We start from the raw sequence: 22,535 nt of genomic DNA, 5'->3' as shown, positions 1-22,535 counted from the left end.
TGGGGTCATTGTCATTCAGAAAAATGAAGCCACTATCAATTAGATTCTTTCTAGATGGTACTGCAAAGTAGATCAAAATCTGGTGGAAATTTCACTGTATTCTCAGTGTTTTACCCCTGTCCTGACCTCCTCCGTATATACTGACAATCTTAACCAACATTTCACATTTGGATTCATCACTCCACAAGACCTTTTGTCACTGATTTTGAGTTCAGTTCTTATGTAATTTGGCATGCCTCAGCCTTCAGTTCCTGTTTCCCTTCCTTATGAAGAACTTATTTATTTACCATTACCAATGATGGACCAGCTGACACAGGCACAAAAAGGCCACCAAAAAAAAATGAAAGAAAAAGAAACAACAGCAAAAAAAACAATTCACACAAAACACATTCCTCTGAAAATGGTCAAGTACAAGGACTGGATTAAAAATAATTGAATAAGCACCCAATGTCAAAAGAAAACATTTGAAAGACCTTCAGATCACCTAGAGAACTATTGATCACCACCACTTTAAAAATAAAATTAAAATGAAGTCCCACTGCTTGGAAGCAAAGTACAAAGAAACTCATGACGGAAAACTGTTTTATAAAATGATTTGCTCACTCATCAGAGATTGTCAGAGTTGGCTACATAATGCTTGGGCAAAACTAATTAATTATTCTCTTAAAGGTAAAGAGACCATTACACATAATTACAATTAAGCCAATTTTACATTGGGAAATGTAGTCAGTAACGCTTTTGAAACTTTATCTTATAATTGAAACAGTTTATAGCTCAGTCCAAAACGGATGCTTTTCCAGTCTAATCACAATAGGAAACAGAAAAGGTTGATTTCTTTTAATTCGTGTAATGAGAAATAAATGCTCAGATCACTTGTTTCCCCCCTGGATTTCATACATTACAAAGCCAGCAAATATTTTAATGCAAAGAAGAAAAAAGTAATTTTGAAACATACACGTTGAGGTTTGTTTTGCCATCACAAATATGGCGCGGTCTGTACACATTTCATCACATCATCTAAGTAAAGTCATTAAAAACTCTTGACAAGCGACCATTATCACATGCACACCATTTTAATTCAGATTCTTAAATTTATTTATATGACCAACAGATTGTCCTTCATACAATCATGTGAAGCCGACAGCCTCCGATAAGTCAGCGCTTTTCTTAATGTGGTTGTTACCACTTTCAAACCTCTTTGTGTTTAGATATTAAGACCTCAGCTGATCAACTACGCCATCTGCTGGTCATATGATCTAATTTGCCAGATGCCCCATCCTGAAAATCCTCCTGAGTATGCTTGTATTTACATATGTTGGATAGGCTTTTTTTTTTTTAATTGATTTTTTTTTTTTAATGGCTTGCTATTGATCAAGTTTGGGCAGAGACTTTGATTAAATTAACATAGCACCGATCTATACATGCAGACCGGTATTAAGCCAAAAAAATTTACATGTTACAATACTAAATATAAAGTGTGCATTTTACAACGTAACAGAGAATAAAGTAGAAGTATTGAACACAACAGTATAAAGCAAACTTTCAAAATCAAACTCTGAAAGAGAACACAACAGCACTTTGAATCAGGATTAATTGTAGGCACATGCGGATGTGTTTGTATGTCTTGCGAAAGGCTGGAAAAGGCAGTCTTTAGCCTTCGAGCTTCACGCCTCCAAGTCTCAGCTTCTAAACAGCACTTCTGGTTCTTTTAAATGAAAATTACTTACAGCATTGACTGAGGTTAAACAGCATCGGTATTAGTTCCCATACTACTGATAATCATTCACAACAAAAGGAGTATACTTGCACAAAGAACTGAAGCAAATTCTTAGGAAGGCCTCACACAGAACACACTGCTTGTAATTATCATGTGCATATGGGACAATCTGCTCTTTTTTTCTTTTCTTCTTTTTTGTTGTTTTTTTTTCTTCACACTGGCTGAACACAGTGACACATTCCCTGACTGGCACCATAAGCATGGGAGAGAAGCATGGTGTAAAGTGTGAACATTGCTCGTTACCCACTCTCTTCTTCGCACATGCATTTGCAATGGCACAACGAAGATGCAGCATCCACAGGTCTTTGGATGGAGACGTTTGCAGGTGCTTGTGTTGTAAATCACTGCAAACAACAGCCAGGATCTTGCAAAAAAAAATAGAAAATAAAAATAAATAAATAAAATCAGCCACGCACGTCTTCAAATCTCCATCTTGTTTTCTGGAGAGGCACTCGCATCTACATCCGTCTTCCTCCTTGTGGAGGTTCATCTTTCGTCAGAGGCGTTTTCAGGTTCTGGATCGTCACTGCTGTTGGCGCTTATCGGCTGCCCATCCTTAGACAAAGCGCTGGCCTCCTTTGATGACCTCCTTTTGGAGTCACGAGTAGATTGCTGTGAAAAGATTTGGAATGCCACTTCATTTAAATGTCACCGCACTAGACAAACAGCGAGTGGGCAAAGATGGCCAATTGAGAGGTGAGTCACTGAGGTTCTTCCATGTGTGGAAGGTTAAATTATTAATACATATTTTATTTTTTAACTGTCATTTAGAAAAACTGAAATATAATTGGTAAGATAAAATAATTTTTCAGATCTTTTTTTAAAGCTTATTTCAGTTTTTAAAACAACAAAAATATTTTCAATTTAAACCTCACAAAAAAGAGTTTCTGTTATTACTTTTCCTTTTTAAAAAGATAAACTCACCAATCACTTTATTAGGTACACTTTGCTAGTACCCCGTTCAGAACGGTCGTAATTCTTCAAGGCACAGATTCAACAAGTTGCTGAAAACATTCCTCGGAGGATTTTGGTCAATACTGACACGACAGGATCACGCAGCTGCTGCAGATTTGTCTGCTTCACCTCCATGATGTGAATTTCTAGTTCCACCACATCCCAAAGCTGCTCTATTGGATTAAAATCTGCAGACTCTGGAGGTCATTTGAATACACTGAACTCATTGTCTTCTTCAAGAAACCAGTTTGAGATCATCTGAGCTTTGTGACGTGATATGTTATAAGAAGCCATCAGAAGATGGGTAAACTGTGGTCATAAAAAGATGGGCATGGTCAGCAACAATACTTGGGTGGGCTATGACATTTAAACAATGGTCTGTTGGTACTGTGGGTTCACAGTGTGCCAAGAAAATATCCCCCACACCATGGTGCCTAAACTTTTGATACAAGGCAAGATGGATCCATACCTTCATGTTGACAACAATTACGTCATAATTAATGTCGCCTATATCACCTTGCTTCTCCATTCTGGTGCTCAGTTTGAACTTCAGCAGGCCGCCTTGACTATGTCTACATGTCTGAATTCATTAAGTTACTGCCATGTGATTGGCTGATTTGTTGCATTAATGAGCAGCTGAACAGGTGTGCTTAATAAAGTGGCCAGTGAGTGTAAATGATAATGGAGGGATGTTAATTTTATACCTGACGAAGGTCAGATGAACTGACATTTTGTAACATAATGAATGAGCAGTAAGTGAGACAGTATGTGTGAACTATATTTAAGTGTCTTTACAAAATTTCCCACAGCAAAAACAGCACGATTAGCTCAAAGAGTTTCTGGTGTGTACTATAAACAAATGCAAAAAATCTCACTAGAATAAGTTAAATCAGAAATATTAGGAATATCTTACATTTTTTAAATAACTGTTATTAATAAATGTTGAATCTGACTGTGAAGAAACAATGAAATGGCATATCATACTGTTTAATTATTTGCTTATAGCTGTCTTGTAAATCAGCTATGAACATTATTGTTATGTAAAATTGCAAACAATGCTGTGAGGAACTTGCATAAATGGCATGTGGATGGCTCGAGCTGATTAAGCTTCTCTAGCTGCGCTCTATGTAAACATGTTAAAAGCTAATGATGAATATAGTTACACTTTAATGACGATGAGGTGATTTTGCAGGTTTGGTATGTGGCATTACTGGTGGTGCTCAAATCCTGCTCATGACCATGTGTGCAAAGATGTTTTAGGACTCACACATGCCAGTACCTGCTACCAGTGACACCTACATCACTAAAAGAGCGTCTGGGTCTCCTCTGGTGGTTGGAGCTGCTGGTGGTGAGGGCCTGCTTCCCACACTGGGTGCCCGTGTTCACCATCCTCTTCTCCCTTATGTTGGCTTCCAGAGGTTTACCTACAGGGCAGTGGTTAGTGTTTGAAATGTGGCACTCTTTCAAACATGAAAACAAGATAGCAGAGATGGCTGCGATGGCTGTGTCAGCTCGGTCAAGTTGTGGTGTGAGTGGTTTGTTTAGCTTGTGGCTGCACCCTGTCAGCATATATGGCACCTAAAGAGAATGCATTTGGATTTGCATCTTAATGGAAGATCTTTCTCTTCATTATTTTAGAGATGACGGAGGCTCTTACTGTTTGCTACTGGAAGAGGGGTCTCTACATCCGTGTTAGTAAGCCATGTCGATTCTGTTTCTCTTGTCCAGCTTTCATGGTACCTCGGCTCGATGATCGCGTCCGCCCTACTCCCTCCACAACCCATCGAGATAATCATCCACGGCAGGTGTAGCTGAGGCTGACGCGGGCTTAAACACGGCTCGCTTTGTCTCACAGCATCCGCAGCATCTCCTCCCTGGCTCTCTACTAAAGCTCCATCCGTGTTTCCATCATCAGTCGGCGGCTCTGAAGCTGCTGCTCTTCTCAAACAGCAGTGCCAGCTGACCAGCACGAGCTACCTGCGTCACCCGGAGAGGGCGGAGCTTAAAGTGGCTCCTGATTGGCCACGAGGGAAATCAACAGCTGCTATTGTCAGCATCATCACTACGGCCAGCATCCTCATCATCAACGTGGATACGTGTGTGCCAAACGAAACTGCTCTTTCTGTGTTTAATGAAATTTATCGAGTTAAATCTTTACGATCAACAACAAAACGTGGATGCCAGTTTTTATATTTAATAAGGCGCCAATAAATGACTTTTTATAGGGGGATCTGCATTTGATAATAATGAAGCTTTAAATGGCTTAAAATACTTTATGATCAGAGTAAACATGCCCACAAAATATGCGTGTGTGGATGGATAGCTGTGTTTGGTAACAGAAAATGAATAATATGCTCCTTCTTATTAAGAAACACTGAATATGTAGAGTAGGTATTTTGTAAAAGACACAAAAAAGATGAGAAAAAACAAACATGTGAACCATTATGAGCTTGATGTGCATCTTTGTGTAAAAACACGTGCATATACATGCACAAAGAGAAAATAAGATGCACTTTGGAATAAGCATGTACGACAAAACCTCACACCCTCCTGATATCCCTCAGCATTGTCACTGGAATCAATTTGCATTCATTTATCTTTGTTTTGCATCTCTTTGAAGAGTCTGGTCATTTTGCACATGGTTGTTTTTGTCTCTGATTAGTGTATGTTTTATCTTTAAGATACACTAACAAAAAGTGTATCTTGTATCAACAGTAACCTTAAAATGATCCTTGTAGTACCTAAAACCACATCTTTATTTCAGAGAGATGTTATTTCCTCATAAATCATCACACCCCTTAACAACTTAGCCTTTATCTTTTTTCCCCCATTACTTTATTGAGCAGATTTACACAGCATAAAAAGCCAAAGTCAAGGATGTTTCATAGAGTATTTAATTTCACATTTATTTAAATATGTGTTTTAATTTATAGATATACTGTCAATACAGTATTTGCACATATACACATTATTCATTGTTTTCAAACAGCTTGATATACAGAAATCACAGGAGCATAAGATCAGCGAACATATTGCTTCTTTGTACTGTAAAATGACCAGTTTCAGTGTTTCACAGGTTTTAGCTTGAGAAGCAGAAACAACTGTCAACATCTACTTACAAACAGGCATTCCTTACAGGGAGCTATAAACACGTCACTTTTAAAAAACTGAACAAACATATTTACTGATTTTGGAGGCTTGAAATAAATACTGTAGTTAACACGCACACTGATTTAATTATTTATTTATTTTTATTCCCACTTACCCCACATATACCTTTCATGTTAATTTTAACAAGTAGGGTATAGAAGTAGTGACAGTAAAAACACTGTATTTTACATAGCATTTGAAGCAATGAGGGAATACCAACTATTGAGATGGAGGAAGCTGTTTACTTAAGTAGTGTGGTACAAACAGAAAAAGACAACAAAAAAGTTAGCTCTCATTTAAGTATGTTGGAACATAAGTTGTGATTAGAGACCAGTTTACCTCTAAAACAGATCCTAAGTATAATCGCTAATCAGCACTCTGATTCCTAACAACTTATAAGGGAGGAGGCCCAGGAATGTACCAGGAACATAAAACACAGGAAAGGAAGGAAGAACCCAAAAAAAGTAAAAATAATTTAAGGTTTGTGGATGTGAAAGTGTCACATCAGAACACTCCTGCACGTGATGATAATGTATCTAGACCTTGAAATCCAGCAGGTTGCAGTCGATCTTGTAGTAAACATAGGGGTAGTACTCTTGCTGGCTCAAGTTCAGCCCTGGGATGTCCATGGAGGCCTGAAGGCAGAGAACAGTAATTATAAGAGAATGTGACAATACATTATCATTCTCTCTGGAAAAATATTTTTTCCTCACTTAAATAAAGCTACAACCAACAGATTGTTATTTATATTAATTGAAGGATGTAAAAAAAAAAAAAAAAAAAAGGGGAGGTGGATGATTCCCAAGGAGATACACCCCGTGCAGCACGTACTCCAGGGTTTAGTCCGGCTTTGTTCGAAGGCGAAAAAAAAAAAAAAAAAAAAATCTGTGCCTAAGTTTAATTATTACAATATGCTGTCCATGTGTCTTGTGGCCCAGCAGGCATCTCTAGAACTGAAAAATGAAAAAAACAAAACAAAACAAAACACAAAAAAACCCTGCAGTTCCTCTAGTGACCACTTAAGGGTGCCCTTGTAAGTGAGTCAGTCTCCATCCTATTTTAAAAAAAACAATAATAATTCCCATGTTACTTGGACAAAAAACATTTGTCTCCATTGCCCAATTTTCCCATTCATGATTCATGATTCACTCACCCACCCAATGCCTCAGTCACATAGTCCTAAAGACCAATCAGCAACCCTTTGTCCCTTGGCCAGTTGTTGCCGGCATTTACTTTGAAACCAGTTAACTAGTACTAATGAATGCATCATGCAGGCCTAGAGACCGGTCAGTGATCAGTCAGTTATCTCTCCTCCACCACGCAACCGAAGGCCGCTGGGAAAAATGTGCATTCCCCAACCAGTTGGCAAGTAGTTGCTGCAGTCACCTGCAGCTAGCATGGAAGCATGGATGCTCTTTTCTACTCTACGCGATCACTCAAAAGTGCTTTACGCAACACATCTCATTTACCTACTCACATGCACATTCAAACTGGGATGAATGAATTGGGTTTTAGTACCTTACCCAACGATATTTTGGCTTGTAGACTGGAGTAGCCCGGGATCAAACTACCAACCTTAAGATTAGTAGCTGACCTGCTCTACCTCCTTTAGCCACTCCAAAAACAACTGTGACAGAAACTGGAAATGGAAACCAGTCACCTTCAAAGGCTGCAGTGCTAAGGCACAACTTTTACTCTGAAGATGAACAAATGGTTGCCAGGGGGTCATGAACTGGCCTCTAGGCCAGTCTGAGTGAGGTCAAAATTGCATTTTTAGGTGTCCACAAACAAACTGGTGACCTCATGGTGGCTGCATTCATCCTTTATACAGTCTGTGTTTTTAGTATAAAGGTCATTTAGACTCGAGGTCATAATCTGTGGTGGATTCTTACTTTACTGTATAACACAGTCCTCAGATTACATCATTTAACACTGCCAAAAAAAAACCAAAAAAAAAAACCAAAACAGGTAAGTAATGAACAAATGTGCTGCTGAGACTCACGTCAATGATTGCAGCACTGCTGTCCAGGTGCTTGTACAGGTCGTACAGCACCTCTCTGAGTTTCTTCATGTTCTTCTTGTTGGGCTGAAGCAGCATAGCCTGGAAGTTGACTGGCAGCCCATATCTATGAAATACAAGGTAACCATGAATTCGAGAGCCTGATGGTAAAGGATGCACACCTTTACATTAATAAATTCATAATCTCCTGCAAGACAACTCACCTGAGCACCGACTCCACAAACACGCGTAGAGCTTTTATGTGAATCCACGCGATGAAGGCCTCACTGAAATTCACCTTCAGCCATCGTACCAAAGGGCCCTAGATTGAATGCAACAACATATCATCAATTTTTTACCATTCTTAAAAGTAAGGGTGATAAATACCACAGCAATATGAAAATGAAACAGCATGCTTACTTTCTGATTACTAGTTAACTATAACTATAAACAGCAGTTGCAAAAGGATGTACAGATGTACTACAAAAGCAATTCTTTCTGTACAGAGCGAGCTCCACTAACTACACACATTGTTACTGAAGTAAGCAGCAGGCATACAAACTGTTTCTTCTTGTCAGTGGACAAGCGTGTCATCTCTTCTTTGTCTGCCTTCATCTCCTCCTCATTGTACTGGAAGTCCCGCACTGTAAACCTGAGCCAGGCCACACAGCAGAGAGATGGCTATCAGCTTTCACAGAAATGAGTATAATCAAGCACACACACACACACACACACACACACACACACACACACACACACACACACACACACACACACACAAAATATGTTTCGCACACACAGTCGTGCACAACCACAGCCTACTTCAATCCTCATGAGCCACTTATCTATTTATGGAGCATTTATAACTAAAGGAAACATTTGTCATTCAGAGAAAACACAAAGCTGGATTGGCTGGAGTGTATCAAGTGCAACACGCAACATAAGCTTTAGACATTAACTCTGAAAAGCTCATATTCTTTTGAGTAAACAGAAGTGGATTAGTTTACTTGTTTTCTCTAGCCTTGTGTTTGAAGTCATCTACAGCTTTCCTGAAGAGGGTGACACTGAACAGACCGCTGTCGCTGTCTTCAAACAGCAGCCTGGAGATGAGGACAGAATGCACAAGAGGTGTGGGAAAATAAATATCAATACAGCAGAGTATTTGTGTTTGTGGAGCAACAATGCAACCACACAGAGATTCAATACATTTATATTTGATCATAAAATAAACATTATGTAATATAATAAAAATACATTTCAAATGCAAATCAAACTTTTTAGTATAAAAATAATACATTTCAATAAAACAACATTTTTACGTTTATTTTATTTAACAGTAATTTACTTTCTTCAGCTGCCGACTTTTGCAACTTTGCAAATTGGACTGTTTAAAATACCTGTAATAGTACAACAGTCCACACGTGTTTGCACTCAGTTAAGTTGGACTACACTTTAATAAAAACAGTTCAGTTTGTCAGAAAATAAAAATGACTGAAGAAGAAAAATACAGAAATTCATGTTAAACCAGACACTGAGAAGGTTGGGAAAAACTGATACACTTTGGCTTGTCTTACCACCATGCCAGTTTAGAGGAGTTAAAAAAACAGAACTGGTGATACCTGTTAAGTTGGATTTACTATAACTATAATTATACTATAAAGTGAAACATCCCTCACTGGTGACCATAGAAATCAACACTGGAGAATATTTTCAGCTAAGAATAAACTCTGTTTAATCAAACTATGCAAACTGTCTTCCTGCTGAGACAGCTCCAGATTTGGATCATCAGGATGTTGAGGTCACATTTGCCCAGAAAGTCTAAACACAATGTCCTAAATCACCTGGCCGTGTTGACACAGGGTCAATTGCCTTCTACAGGTCAACCACGTAATGTCTTCTATTCTAATACGGGTCAAATAATTTTTTACAGTTCACACGTGAAGTGGTTCCAGTTTTAATCAGAGTCAAGCACAAAGTTAAACTCAGAAGAAGACACAGGAAGTAAAAATTCTGGTCTACCTCAACTGTTATCATAATAACATGGAACAGCCATGTGCAATTCATGACATGCACAAATATATCTAAAAGCAGACCTTTCTTGTACCTTTTGTATTTAGCAGTGTCTAGAGAGGACTTACTTGGTGGAGCGTGGTACGACCATTTCAGCCAGCGTTTCGTATGTCTTCTGCCAGTCAGCGTAGCTCGTCCTGATGAGGGTGGAAATGAGAAAATAACATCTTTGACTTTTATTTTATTTTGATAAAAAACATTCTCAGACCAAAATTAATAATTGAACCTTTTCCACAGCCAAATTCTGTACAGTTATGAAATTACTTGCTCATAAATTAATGATCACAAAACGTCTTCACACTGTCTACAACCCAGATTCCAAAAACGTTGGAGCCCTGTGTAAAATATAAATAAAAACCTTATGCAATTATTACGCAAATCTCATAAACCCCACGATTTACAGTAGGACATGCAAAACATCAAATGTTTACAATGACAAAATGGACAATTTAATTAAAATATAAGCTAATTTTCAGGTTGATGGCATCAAAGCATCTCAAAAAAAGGCAACAAACGGCTGGAAAATTAAATGCAAGTGGTGGTTAAAAGAAACTGTTTTCTCAACATACAATTGTGAAGACTTTCTTTAAACATATCACCTGCAATACATAATATCAACAATGACTGAAAGAAGAGAAATCTCTGTGTGCAAGGAAAAAGGTTGAAAATCAGTATTGGATGCACGTGATCTTCAGTGTCTCAGGCAGCACTGCATTAAAAACATGCGATTCTGTCATTAAAATAACTGCGTGGGCTCAGGAACCCTTCCAGAAATCACCATCTGTGAAAACAGTTTATTGCGCCATCTACAAATGCAAAGACTCCACACGTGAACATGGTTAGTGTTGTTTCTCGGCACTGCTTTATATATAGGAGAGTGACCTCTCAACCTCTGAGGATCTTTGAGCCTCTCTATGCAGGTTTCCGCCAGCTGCTGATTGGTCCCTATCAACATCTGGTATTTCAAAAAATAAAATAACATAAAAAATCCTACTTCCAGCAGCACTTTCCTAGCAGAAATGGCAGTAGCAGCGTTCTGGTCCTGTCCTCGGCCTCCAAACCTTTGATAGTTTTGTGCATGTTTTTTGTGTAGACACATTAGTTCTGCTAGACCCTCTGACTGTTAGCTGGTGTTTATATTTTGTATATCGCTTAACTCACTCACTGTGTGTGTATCACTAAAGCAGAAGGGCTGAACTCCCTCTTCGTTTCTGGCTTGTTAGTGAATTGAGTTTAGCACACTCTTTGTTTGGTTTTGCTTCATGTAGGGATTAGGTAGCAGTGTTCCTTAAAAGGTTTTATTTGTTGTTTTGGCCTCAGTTCACCTTAAACTTTTTTTGCTCTGAGTTATGGGTATATTGGCCTTGCAAAACATGGACGCAATATCCTTTGACATGCCTCCTTGTCAAGGTCATGCGACACAGTAGTTAGGTTTTTTTGTCTTTTTTTAGACATGGCCTTGTTTTTGACACTTGTTGGCATCAAATTCAAAATGACTTATTTTATATTAAAATGGTACATTTTCATAGTTTAAGCATTTGATGTTTTCTGTGTTCTACTGTGAATAAAATGTGGAAATTATGAGATTTACAAATCATTGCATTCTGTTTTTATTCACATTTTACACAGCGTCCCAACATTTTCGGAACTGGGATTGTACCATGAATACAAGCGCTCAAGAAATAAGTATTCACAAGACACACACACTGCATGCAATGATGCTGGTGCACTTACTTTGGGACGACCACCAGCATGGTAATCAGGTACTCTGAGTCCAGCACAAAGTCCTCTTTCTTCACTATGTCAGCCAGACTTCTGGTCATCAAGCTCCCCCTAGAAGAAAGACACATGCATATACTCAGAGCACATGAAAACAGAGAAGATGTTGAATAAAGTTACATACAATCAGTATTGTTAACATTATTAAAGCTATGCTGAAAAGGAAGATGTTTTCACATTATGCTCGGGCAACAACCTAAAACATTGTTTTACTCTACAGTGATGAGAAAAAAAAAATCCTATACATGTGACAAAAATGCACATACATACAAATTTTCAGTGCAACTCTAAATCCAGCTTTTTAAAAAAAAAATATATATATATATATATAGATATATAGATATATATCTATATATATATATAGAGAGAGAGAGAGAGAGAGAGTCCATGTGTAAAAGCTCGTAATGCAGAGCACCCAATTCCACAATATCAATGAAACACAATGAATGAAAAAAAAAGCATGGTTTTTGTTTTTGTTGTTAACTTTCACTTAACCAAAAGTGACTCTTGTGAGATGAATAATCTCTTTTGCATGAGCGCGCTGGGCCAACATAGGCCCATATTTATGCAGGGGTGCGCTGTGGTCTGAGGGACACACATTTCATTACGAGGCTCAGTGCAGATGACTATGTGCCCTTTAACCCTTTAAGACCTACCATAGAACCAAGTCAGCCAGAGCTTATATTATATTTTTACATGCTGTGGAGCCATTTTTGGGAGCATTTCAAGTTGCTATACATCAATACAACCATTACAGTCTAAATTTTAATAATATGTCTGCATTAAGTGCATAGTAATTATATAAATTGCAAAAAAGTGCAATAAACTACAAAAAAATTGAAAATCGTTTTTGTTTTTCAACATATATGTCTAGTTAGAGAAATTTAAGAGGCTTATCCCTCAAAACTGTAAATACAAAAAAGTTGCACAAAATAGTTTCCCACCACAGGAAATTTATTTTGAGTGTCTTCATAGTTTTATTTTTGAAATACACCAATTTTTATATACTGCAGGAAAAACGAAAATAAATATTATAGTGCAAATTTGCAAAAAAGCAGCATATGCATCAAAATAAACTATTTCCAGCAGTGCAATATGAATCCTAAGCATCCCAGAAACCACACAGAAAGTCATAAAGTCAAAGATAACTTTTAAAAACACCAGTATAGGCTCATGAGGCTATATGGTAAAAAACTACATTTCCACAAAATGATGTCACTTTCGGTTTCAGGCAGGTCATGGCGGACATGCGATAGTTCGCGCTGATGGACGTAGGAAGTGTTATGAACAGCTGATCGGATCGGCAAAGCCTGTTTCTGGAATATTATGTTTTTGTTGCTGCAAGTGCTTGTTATGCAGTTTTTGCAAAGCTGTATGTGGAAGGAAACTGTGACCGAAGACAAGCTGATGGCATAAGATGTAAGTACAACTCCTCCGGTTTCATATGCAAAAAAAATTATTGCGCTAGCTTACGTGGTTGCAGAGCTACCGGGATTTAAAAATAGTTATGCAACACAGAGCGTGCCCGCTCCGATCGGTTTTAAAGGGTTAAATTCCTTGTAATCACACACAACTCTTCAACCATGCACAGATGGACTCCAAGCAGACTTGAAACAAGTACAACAACAACAGCTACTCGTCCACCGCGTCCACAAACGTCTGTGCTAATGACGGCTGTTTTACTCACGCATTCTTCCTCTCCAGATTCTGCAGGTTTCCCTTTAGATTGTTGTAAGCCGAAGCTCTGGCCTTCAGGTCGTTGTCTATCTGAGTCACTTGCTAGAAAACCAAGCAGGTATGGGTGAATACATCATCGCTGATCAGTGCAGCTGGAAAAATCTGATATAGTCAGTGTACACTGGGACAATTTATGTCTTAATACAATAGATGAAATCTCAACTCATCAACCAGGACTTCAGCAACCAAAACTTAGACAAAACAACAAATTTATCATAGGGATATACAACACAAGGCATTAATAATTAATTTACTAAGAGTTGATTATACCTTGGAAATGATCTCCGAGATGTTTTTCAGAGACTGTTTGATCGGATATTTCGCCATATCCCACTGAAATCTGGTGACATAGGTGACCAGGTCAACTGTATCAAGTAGAAACAAGATCAAAGACATCAGCATCAATCTCCATTTCCATATACTTTAATAGCTGTAAAGCAAATAGACTTGTTTTTCTGAGAAACTGCCTGATTATGTAAGCAGAGGTTACCTCCATTGGCCAACAGGTTCTCCTGGACTTTGTCTCGGCTGTCCTCCAGAACATCGGCCATGTACTGAGCAACCTTCTTTACCACACTGCATCCGATTTCAGGATGAGTAGTGAATAGAAAACGAGCAGAGAGAGCAGAAAAACTAAACAGCAATTAGCATGATTCTATCTAAATGTTCCTTTCACTCTTTATAAAACTGAGCTCCCAACTCTTCCGCTGCCTGACAAACACATTACACAAAACTCTGTCATGTTTCAGTAAACTTTACCTTTCCACAAAAGTGTCTAGTTTAGCCAGCTCATCTGACAGGCCCACTAAGACATCCAGAGTCCCAACCTGTTAGAGGTAGACGAGAAAACATAAGCAAAAAGGCAAAAAAGGCCACGCTGGTGTCCACCTATGCATTCCTCACTGAGGCCTTAGCCACAGAGGACTGCTGTGTTTTGGGGGGTTTTCACCTTGAGGTCAGGGATGTTGAACTTGTTGTTAGTGGAGAGGTTGTTGGTGCGCGTAGTGGCCACCATCAGCTTGTCCCAGGTCTGCTGGCAGGTCTTCTCCCCGGGAGCCGAGATCAACCAGAATTCTGTCATGGCTGCTGGCAGGAATTTTGTCCCCCGTGCCGCTGATGTAAGGAAGTTACTGAAGGTGAAATAACAAGATTTAATTTTTTCATGTTATGTTTTCGATTTAGTGAATGGGCAGCACTACCAGAAATGCTCCAGTAAAATCCTAATCTGATAATATAATAATACTTATCTAATGCTTTGGAGGCAGGTTATTCATTTTGCATCTTTACTTAATTAACATATGAATGCATGGCTTTTACCTTTTACTTTTACCTTTAGACCAGACCTGGGCAATGTACAGCCCGAAGGCCATATCCAAGCCATTGGTTTTTCCTGATTGGCCCATTTGAGGTTGGTGGGAAATTAGAATTAAAATATAAATAAGTATACAGTCAGTAATCAGTCTCAAAACACTCTTTGATAAATTCCTCACCATAAGCTGTAATGAGATAATAGCTTACAATTTTTTCTGATTTTGTGGGGATACGCAATACAAATTTGCTGCCTTTATTTTGAAGTTGACTGCTACTTCTTTTTTAATGTACATAGTTATGTTTATGCAAGCATAAATGTAAATGTTGCTTTGGAACCAACATTTATGAGAAATGTGAGTTTGCTAGTACTGAAAGATGAGTGTAGAGTTTTTAATAAGACATGGACTGAAGTCAGAGGTAAAGCTGTGTGTTTAGTTTGTGGAGAGCAAATTGTTGTTTAAGGATTACAGTCTAAATCGCAATTATGAGACTAAACACACTGAAAAATACAAGAACTTGACTGATGCATAGCGGGGACGGACGTCTGACATTTAGCCAACAAAGCTGTAAAAGCAACAAGCAACAAGCTCATCCAGGAAGTGAAGACCAGCTGTGTGATTTCCCACAAAAATCGCAAAAACACAAGTTATCCAGCTTCTGATGGAGTTTACTAGAGTGTGTGGAAGACAGCTGAACTAATGTGCCTTGAGAAAAAAAGAAAGATTTGAGAATATAACCCTCTCCAGGTGAACCAGAACAAGATGGTTCGAGCATATTGCTGGAAATCTGGAGCTTCAGTTAAAAATACGAAGCGGACAATTTTAACTTTTTGTCCGCAACACAGCCCAATTATTCATCTTTGCACACAGGATAGCCAAAGGGTTTGAGATTACAAAGGAGTTAGCAGCTATGTGCACAATGAAAAGTAAATGTATTGTCTTTTATATAATGCTTCCCCACTTTACTTGAGCGCTCTATACATGCCTCATTCACACAAGCCCTTTTTCCTAAATGGTTCCTATCTGACATTCACACTCTGATGAATGCATCAGAGAGAAGCTCGGGGTTTGGTATCTTGCTAAAGCATGCAGACTGGAGCAGTCAGAGATCAAACATCCAGCTTTCTGATTATTAGAACACCTGGTCTAACTCCTGAGCTACAGCCACCTAGTGTTGTGCAGTCTTTGCTAAAAACGAACCATGTTGTTGATGTTGTAACTAAAATTGTTCAAATGCATGCTCAATCATCCAGGTAAGAAAATCCCAAAAAGTTGATTCTGTTTTTCTGGACGTACAGTTAGCTTCTTGATTCACTACAGGCAGAGCACTTTAAGTCAGTATCACTGCTGGATCTGTATTCTTCTCTCAAAGTTAAGGAGGCCCGCTCAGAAGATGTGAGCAAACATTATCGGTATAAAGTTTAAGAAATACAGATCAAATACAAAAGATCAAATTAATAACTCTAATTAATTAATTAAAAACTGTGTTCTCACATCTTTTGATTAAGAAAAATCTCAATGCTTTCCGATCACTTTGGATTAGACAGACACACGTCAAACTAACACTGAATGAGTCATGTAAAATTCCTCTTTCTTCCTCTTTTGACTCTTATTTCGTTCTGAATCTTGAACTTCCTCATTATTTCCCACTGGTTTTAAAGAGTCACACAGACATACAGAACTGGCTGATTTCATCACAGCTACACAGGAGAAACAGACAAGTCTCCATGTCTGCTGACTGACTGTCATATGATCAACTTCTTGTTGATGCAGACCGCTAAATAGCGACCCTCCTCTTGATTAAACACACAGAACGCCACATGAATAGAAACCGCCGCTCTTTAATTTGTGACTCGGTATCAGGGAAAGGAAAGAAGAAGAAAAAAATCAGTGACAGCAGAATAAACCTGTTTCATGCAGTGTTAGCTTGCTGCAGCTGCTGCCAGCAGCTTGTTTATCAGTGTAGCCTCACGGTGTCACGACGTCACTAACCGAAGCACCGCGGTACTCACCGACGCGTTTAACGGCTTCAGCGCGCAGTCCACTCGGTATATTTCAGCCAAACACAGGCAGTTTCCTGCACATAGCGCAGATGACAGCGGGTTTTAGACACACGGGGCTCCTTCAACAGAGCATCTCACTCAAAGTCAGCTGATCAGAGGAGGAAATCTGCGCGCGCGCAAATGGCTGCCGTCACGTGATCAACTCCTCGTGAGATTGAGTGGAACATGTCTTAAGCAGGTTGTACTAGGAACAAGGAGACTTAAGCATAAAGTATAATTCATTAAAAGTAAAATTTACCTTATATTTAAAAAATACTTATCAAACTAATACTGAGCAAATAGTTGATGGTAATAAATAAATGGTAAAAGAGATCAACCTAATGGGGAAGTGGGAGAAAATTGCTAAAGTAACAGATACATTATACTAAGCTACTTAAAGTAAGAGGTGAGAGTGCGAGTCATAAATGTTTTTCGTGTGTGCGTGCGTGTGCGTGTGTGTGTAAGATATTAAAAACAAAAACGGAAAGAAAACAGATGAAGGTCAAAAACTCTACTGGGAACTTTTGGTTGGAAAAGAGGGTAAAGCTTATATTTATTTTTATTCACATATTACACAGACTGTGTACTCACCTAGCAGCCATGCGCCCGGGCTATTTTCAAGTATCATTAAAGTTACAGTATGTAAAATCTCACCATTAGATGTCAGTAGATTGGAGTCAGTTGAATTCACTTTTCTTGTCCCTCCTAATTCAAGTCCTTGAACGGAGCTACAGTGGGTAAGTAGCTCTGCTAAATCAGGTAATTCCAAAATGCCGTTCAAAATATCTTTGTTTAATCTCTTTAATTGCTTTTTGGAAAAGTTTTTACGTTGGTCAACAGAATAAAAAACATTGTACACTGTTTGGGCTAACTTTTCATAATGTGGGACATCAGTACTGAATTTTGAAAACGGAATTTTATGCTTTTAGTTGTTTTTAGCAACCAAAAATATTCTGACAATATAATTATTATGATACTGAGAAGACAAATCGTCAAAGATGTGTTGTCAGATAAAGGTGGAGGTGTGGCTGTCCTTGTTCCCTTTCTGTAGCAGAACTTCAGAAAGCTGACTCAATTCATCTGACCAGCTCTTGTCTGAGGTTTAGACCAGAAAGAATATAATTATGATCATGAACCTGAAGTAAGATCCTCCAAGACACCAGGGAACCACTCCCAGCTGTGGGTTCACCTCCTCCTGCTGAACTCAAAGAGCAGCAAACAACCAGTCCGGAGACATTTTACATTACACAATTTTTGGAGTGTATTTGACAGTTTTTATTCTCGACTGTGATACAACAACAACATTTCAATGGAAGCAAGTAGAGGAATCTACAAACCCATCAGGGTATGTGACAGTTTTTGCTTGTACTGCATTTCAACAAATTGAAGAATTTGATGTAGTTTTTAAGCTGACAAACTGAGAATCGACTTAAGTAGCCATAAGGAACTTCTTATTTCTTTGACAGGTGTTGTTCAATACACCCATTTATAACATGGCTGTGAAGATCTGCTGGTATCTTCCAGGCTACAGGGCTCAGGTAAGACCCACAGTTGACATAAAATATCAGGTAATATCTGAGGACCTGAGAGTGGTGTTGATGAAATGGCTCCTTTTATTTTTAGATTGCAACGATGATGGAGTTTCTTAGACTTCAGCAGGGGAATCAAATCCCATCACACATCACTATTGGAAATCTGAGAGGTGGAGAAGAGCAAAGAGACACTCAGAGAGCAGTGAGTTACACTGATACCTACAGACCATCCCCGTCACACCTGACAGTCTGTTTGTGTTAAAGTGTAGATGCAGAGAGAAAACCTCTGTTTTGTTTTCTTTTGAAGGCTTTGAGAGTTTGAACTTGAGGATTTTGACTAAAAAGAAGCCAAACCTCTACTGAAACTGGTGAGACTAGAAAACTCACAAGACTTGTAGTAATTTGGAGATTTGTTTTTTTCATTATTTTCACATAATATCTAAACAAAACTGCACTGTAAATATGTTTTCTGTTTCAGGTATGGGTAGTGAACATTATTAATAAAATGAGGGACATAGAGTTTCAAGCCTGGATGCTCCTTAAATTTCCAGAGGCCATGCCTCCTAAATTTCAGTGAGTTACATCTGACATACGTTTGTTAACGGTCCAGCTACAGTGTTTCAGTATTTCTGTGATGCTTTAAATATGTTTAAAAGATCCTTCTTTTAACTTTTTAACTTGAACTTATTCTACAGAACACCTAAACTCCTCAACGTGGTCAGAAATTACATTGAAATCCTTAAAGAGAAGAAGCAGGAGCATTGCTCCAAACTGCTCACTGCACAGGAAGTGGTAATAGGGGTAGTTCTTAGAATGCTGCACGGCTTCTGGGAGCGTCCTCCTCCCCCTCCTCCCCCTCCTTGATCCCTTTGGATCGAGTCTCCAAAACTATCACATCAATAGAAACCCAGGCCATCTTCTCCCGTGGCATCAGAAATGACATGGTCCAGACAATCCTGACAGAAATCAAAAAGAAAAATCCTTTAAAAGTTCTACTCAACAATATTGCAAACTTTGTACTAGTTCTGCTCACTACAATTGCTAATGTAGCGAAGAACCATATCATCATCATCACCTTTATTTATAAAACACTTTAAAACAACCACAGCTGACACAAAGTGCTGTACATAGGAACTATATAATAAAAGTACATAAGATATAAATAAAAGAAAAAGTAAAATAATTAATTAAATAACTAATTTCATTACAAGAGAAACTAAGTCTCACTGAGGTTAAAAGCCAAAGAATAAAAGTGGGTTTTAAGACGTGATTTAAAAGTGGACAGTGAAGGGGCCTCACTAACGTGCACTTGCAAATTATTCCAGCACAGATCTAGAGCGAGAGAGTGGGCTGGAAAGCCTGCAGTGAAATACTGTATAAAGTCCTTGTACAAATAAACGTTGTGCAGGAAACTGTCTGCTGGTACAGGTCCTTGTTGCACGAGGATATACTAACTAAACAACAGCTTCGTTCTAGTCAAGTTTCTCTCTAAATCAAGCATAACTAGGTCTTATTTATTCTTTACACCTGTACACTTGAGCTTTATTCAGTACAGCTGAGCTATGACATACTGCCACAGATCTCTTTTAAAGCCATTTTGACAACAAATTGTGTTTGAATAAAAGTGTTTCCTGTAGCCTTATGATGGCACTGTACCTGAATAAAAGTAACAATTTTCTCATAGGGTTAATAACATGTCTACCAACTATTTCGTGTCCAAATAACTGCTGAGAGTTACTTCAAAAGGGTTATTTAGTAGCAGGTTATTTTGTTTACATAAAAATCAGTCACTGTGTATATTTAACACTTAAAATTCGATGTGATGCCATTATCCTGCCTATGCCTAGCAACATAAAAAGGTCCAAAAAGGTTAAGTATGCAGTGTACTGTATAGAGATAGAGGTTACTGACAAATGACCAATGCCTGAAGATTGCTGTCTCATAGATATTCAGTGCCACCTAAAGGCAGTAACTGACAAGTAAGACAGCACAGAAGTTACATGATTACATCTTACCACAAGAGGTCGGTACAGAAAGGAAGAAACTGAACTTTTAAATCACAAATACATTAATGTGGTGGACACAAATTATGAAGGTTAAGGCATAAAAAGGTACAGCATAAAAAGGTAAGCAAGGTAAACAGGTTGAAATTATTATTTTTTTCTTTTTCTGCACACAGTCCAGTAAAGACTGTATACTTTTCCTCTGCTCTAAATGTGTGTTTTTCAGGCTTGATGCTTCTTTTTTGTTCTGCACTTACAGAGATTGTTGCCTTGGAAAATCCCAGTAGAGTTCCTGAAATACTCAAATCAGCCCATTTTACAGCCGCAGCGATGCCACGTTCAAAGTCACTTAAATCACCTTTTCTTCTCACCATTCTGATGCTCAATTTAAACTTCGGTGGGTGATCTTGACCTTGTCTACGTGCCTAAATGCACTGATTTCCAGCCATGTGACTGGCTGATTAGATATTTGTGTTAATGAGCAGTTGAGCAAGTGTACCTAACACAGTGTCCAGTGAGTGCATTTTAGTCATCGGGCCCTTTAAAATGTGATACTGCCATTTCTGTCTTAATATTTCTAGTAACATTACTTAAACTGCAGTGAGCACATGAAACATCCCTGCAGATTTCTTACTGAAGTCTTCACACAATGGAAAGTGTGTTAACTTTGAAAATATTTGTTAGTTATGGTGGTAAATTGAATTTATTTGCTACAAACAGTGACTAAATCTAATTTACTCCTGACCCCATGGGCCCCAATATGAAACTTGAAGCACATACTTTTATACTTCGGTTGATGGTTTTCTTGTCCAAATTGCCCAAATAGACTTTGAAGTTTCAGATTAAGCTTTAGAGTAATTTTTCAGAAGTACAGTAATTTGTTTAGCTGTTTCTGCAATATGTGCAAAACAGTTGAAAACACCGGTCAGACGAGGGTCATAAATAGAATCACTGCAGTGCTTCCAGATGGGACTTTCCATGTTGTTTGGTTAAGCATTTCTGGGTCATGCTGTTTTGTGAACATTGTGTCTACTGCAGCGTCATAAAGCGAAGATAAGCGCTCTAGGACCTCCACGCTGTTTACAAACACACGGGTGAAGACGTGCAACACGTTGGTTGGGTGCAACAGAAAGTCATACGACTAAAGTGCCCGCAGGCTGTGTTTCCGCACTTATCTTTGCAGTGTTCCAGTGCTTTAGCGTCATACTGAACTGTGTGTTTGTTGAAATTAATTTTACATCCCTTTTAAGCTGAAATTATCGCAGCTAAAATAAGGCTATGAGAGACCGTGACAGATCTTGAGGATCAAAGAACAGAACATTCTGAAAAACTCTCACATCTTATTTCATCACGTGACGAAAGCCCCAATACCAAAACGTGTACAACTGAAACGGGGAGCATGTTTTGTTTGCATGTCTTGTGTTCTCAGTGTCATAAAAGTGTGAGTCACCAAGCAAAACTTTAGGAAAAGACTCAGGTGGCTACCTAAAGACAGGGCAGGTTGAGTGGGTATGACTTAATTAGATACCCTTTTAATCAAGTTTAACAAGTGCGGGCCTTATTCCCATGCATACATTCTCTAATGTTTGGCCTCAGGTGCACGTTCAGCTTCAGGTAACCCATAGTTAGATTTATTCTGAAGTGGGGATTCATCCATCTTTACATGCACACTGTCAATACAGCCACAACAGACAACAATTAATACAAAATAATACAAAATAGTGAAAAAAACTGACTAAACATAACTTGGACTTGATAATATATTATTCAGCTGTGGTTCACCATTCAGCCTGTTAGTTTCTTTTCTTTACAGATAAGTATTTAAACCACTACACCAAAGAAAAAGATCAAACAAATTGGAATTGGTTACAGGCAGAAATGCTGCAATTAACAGAAATCCAAAGCACACTATTATACTATTATACTATTGTAAATTTAATGTGCTTTGTTTTGTCACCATTGACTTTCATAAAGATAGCAAATAATCTGAAGGTATTTGCCAACAGGTGCAAAGAATCCACAGTGATGGCATATTTACTGCATATTGTTTTTTAATGTACTTTGGAAATTGAACAGCATGGCTATAAGTATAATTTATATTTGCATTAATATGTTTATAAATAATTCCACTTTGAATTCCGACTAATAGTCGGACATCTCCTGCCTTGTCCGTGTGATTTTT

At 38.3% G+C, this 22,535-nt stretch overlaps 2 protein-coding genes and 1 long non-coding RNA gene across 3 annotated transcripts; all 3 read right to left on the bottom strand.

Moving 5' to 3' along the window:
* Positions 1 to 1,890: 1,890 nt before the first annotated feature.
* Positions 1,891 to 4,750, bottom strand: LOC146493306 (uncharacterized). Its single transcript, XM_085147762.1, has 3 exons — positions 4,389 to 4,750; positions 4,031 to 4,155; positions 1,891 to 2,389 (listed from the first exon to the last, which is right to left on the bottom strand). The coding sequence occupies exons 1-3, from the start codon at positions 4,525 to 4,527 to the stop codon at positions 2,264 to 2,266; spliced, it is 390 nt and encodes a 129-aa protein (XP_085003888.1). The 5' UTR covers positions 4,528 to 4,750; the 3' UTR covers positions 1,891 to 2,263.
* An 859-nt stretch (positions 4,751 to 5,609) lies between these two features.
* Positions 5,610 to 16,957, bottom strand: atp6v1c1b (ATPase H+ transporting V1 subunit C1b). Its single transcript, XM_085147758.1, has 13 exons — positions 16,789 to 16,957; positions 14,416 to 14,596; positions 14,226 to 14,293; positions 13,957 to 14,042; positions 13,737 to 13,831; positions 13,417 to 13,508; positions 11,685 to 11,783; positions 10,019 to 10,087; positions 8,888 to 8,980; positions 8,439 to 8,532; positions 8,105 to 8,202; positions 7,884 to 8,007; positions 5,610 to 6,516 (listed from the first exon to the last, which is right to left on the bottom strand). Exons 2-13 carry the CDS (start codon positions 14,545 to 14,547, stop codon positions 6,418 to 6,420), a joined length of 1,149 nt encoding a protein of 382 aa, XP_085003884.1. The 5' UTR covers positions 14,548 to 14,596; positions 16,789 to 16,957; the 3' UTR covers positions 5,610 to 6,417.
* Positions 16,958 to 18,442: 1,485 nt separating this feature from the next.
* Positions 18,443 to 22,303, bottom strand: LOC146493304 (uncharacterized). Its single transcript, XR_014871812.1, has 2 exons — positions 19,130 to 22,303; positions 18,443 to 18,513 (listed from the first exon to the last, which is right to left on the bottom strand). It is a non-coding gene; the product is annotated as an uncharacterized LOC146493304 (long non-coding RNA).
* Positions 22,304 to 22,535: the final 232 nt, after the last annotated feature.

The sequence above is a fragment of the Neolamprologus multifasciatus genome, chromosome 22 (assembly GCF_963576455.1).
Source record: "Neolamprologus multifasciatus chromosome 22, fNeoMul1.2, whole genome shotgun sequence".
Taxonomy (NCBI): domain Eukaryota; kingdom Metazoa; phylum Chordata; class Actinopteri; order Cichliformes; family Cichlidae; genus Neolamprologus; species Neolamprologus multifasciatus.
The sequence above is the reverse complement of the archived record's forward strand: the minus strand, read 5'-3'. Positions and strand labels throughout refer to the sequence as shown.

Excerpts from the sequence above, each read along its gene's own strand:
- atp6v1c1b (XM_085147758.1), bottom strand. The coding sequence starts at position 14,547 with ATGACAGAATTCTGGTTGATCTCGGCTCCCGGGGAGAAGACCTGCCAG. Across the intron at positions 13,832-13,956 it reads GAACCTGTTGGCCAATGGAG|TTGACCTGGTCACCTATGTC; the intron begins GTAACCTCTGCT and ends TACTTGATACAG. Across the intron at positions 8,008-8,104 it reads TTTGTGGAGTCGGTGCTCAG|ATATGGGCTGCCAGTCAACT; the intron begins GTGAGTTGTCTT and ends TGTATTTCATAG.
- LOC146493306 (XM_085147762.1), bottom strand. The coding sequence starts at position 4,527 with ATGATTATCTCGATGGGTTGTGGAGGGAGTAGGGCGGACGCGATCATC. Across the intron at positions 4,156-4,388 it reads CCCTCTTCCAGTAGCAAACA|GTAAACCTCTGGAAGCCAAC; the intron begins GTAAGAGCCTCC and ends ACTGCCCTGTAG. Across the intron at positions 2,390-4,030 it reads CCAGACGCTCTTTTAGTGAT|CAATCTACTCGTGACTCCAA; the intron begins GTAGGTGTCACT and ends ATCTTTTCACAG.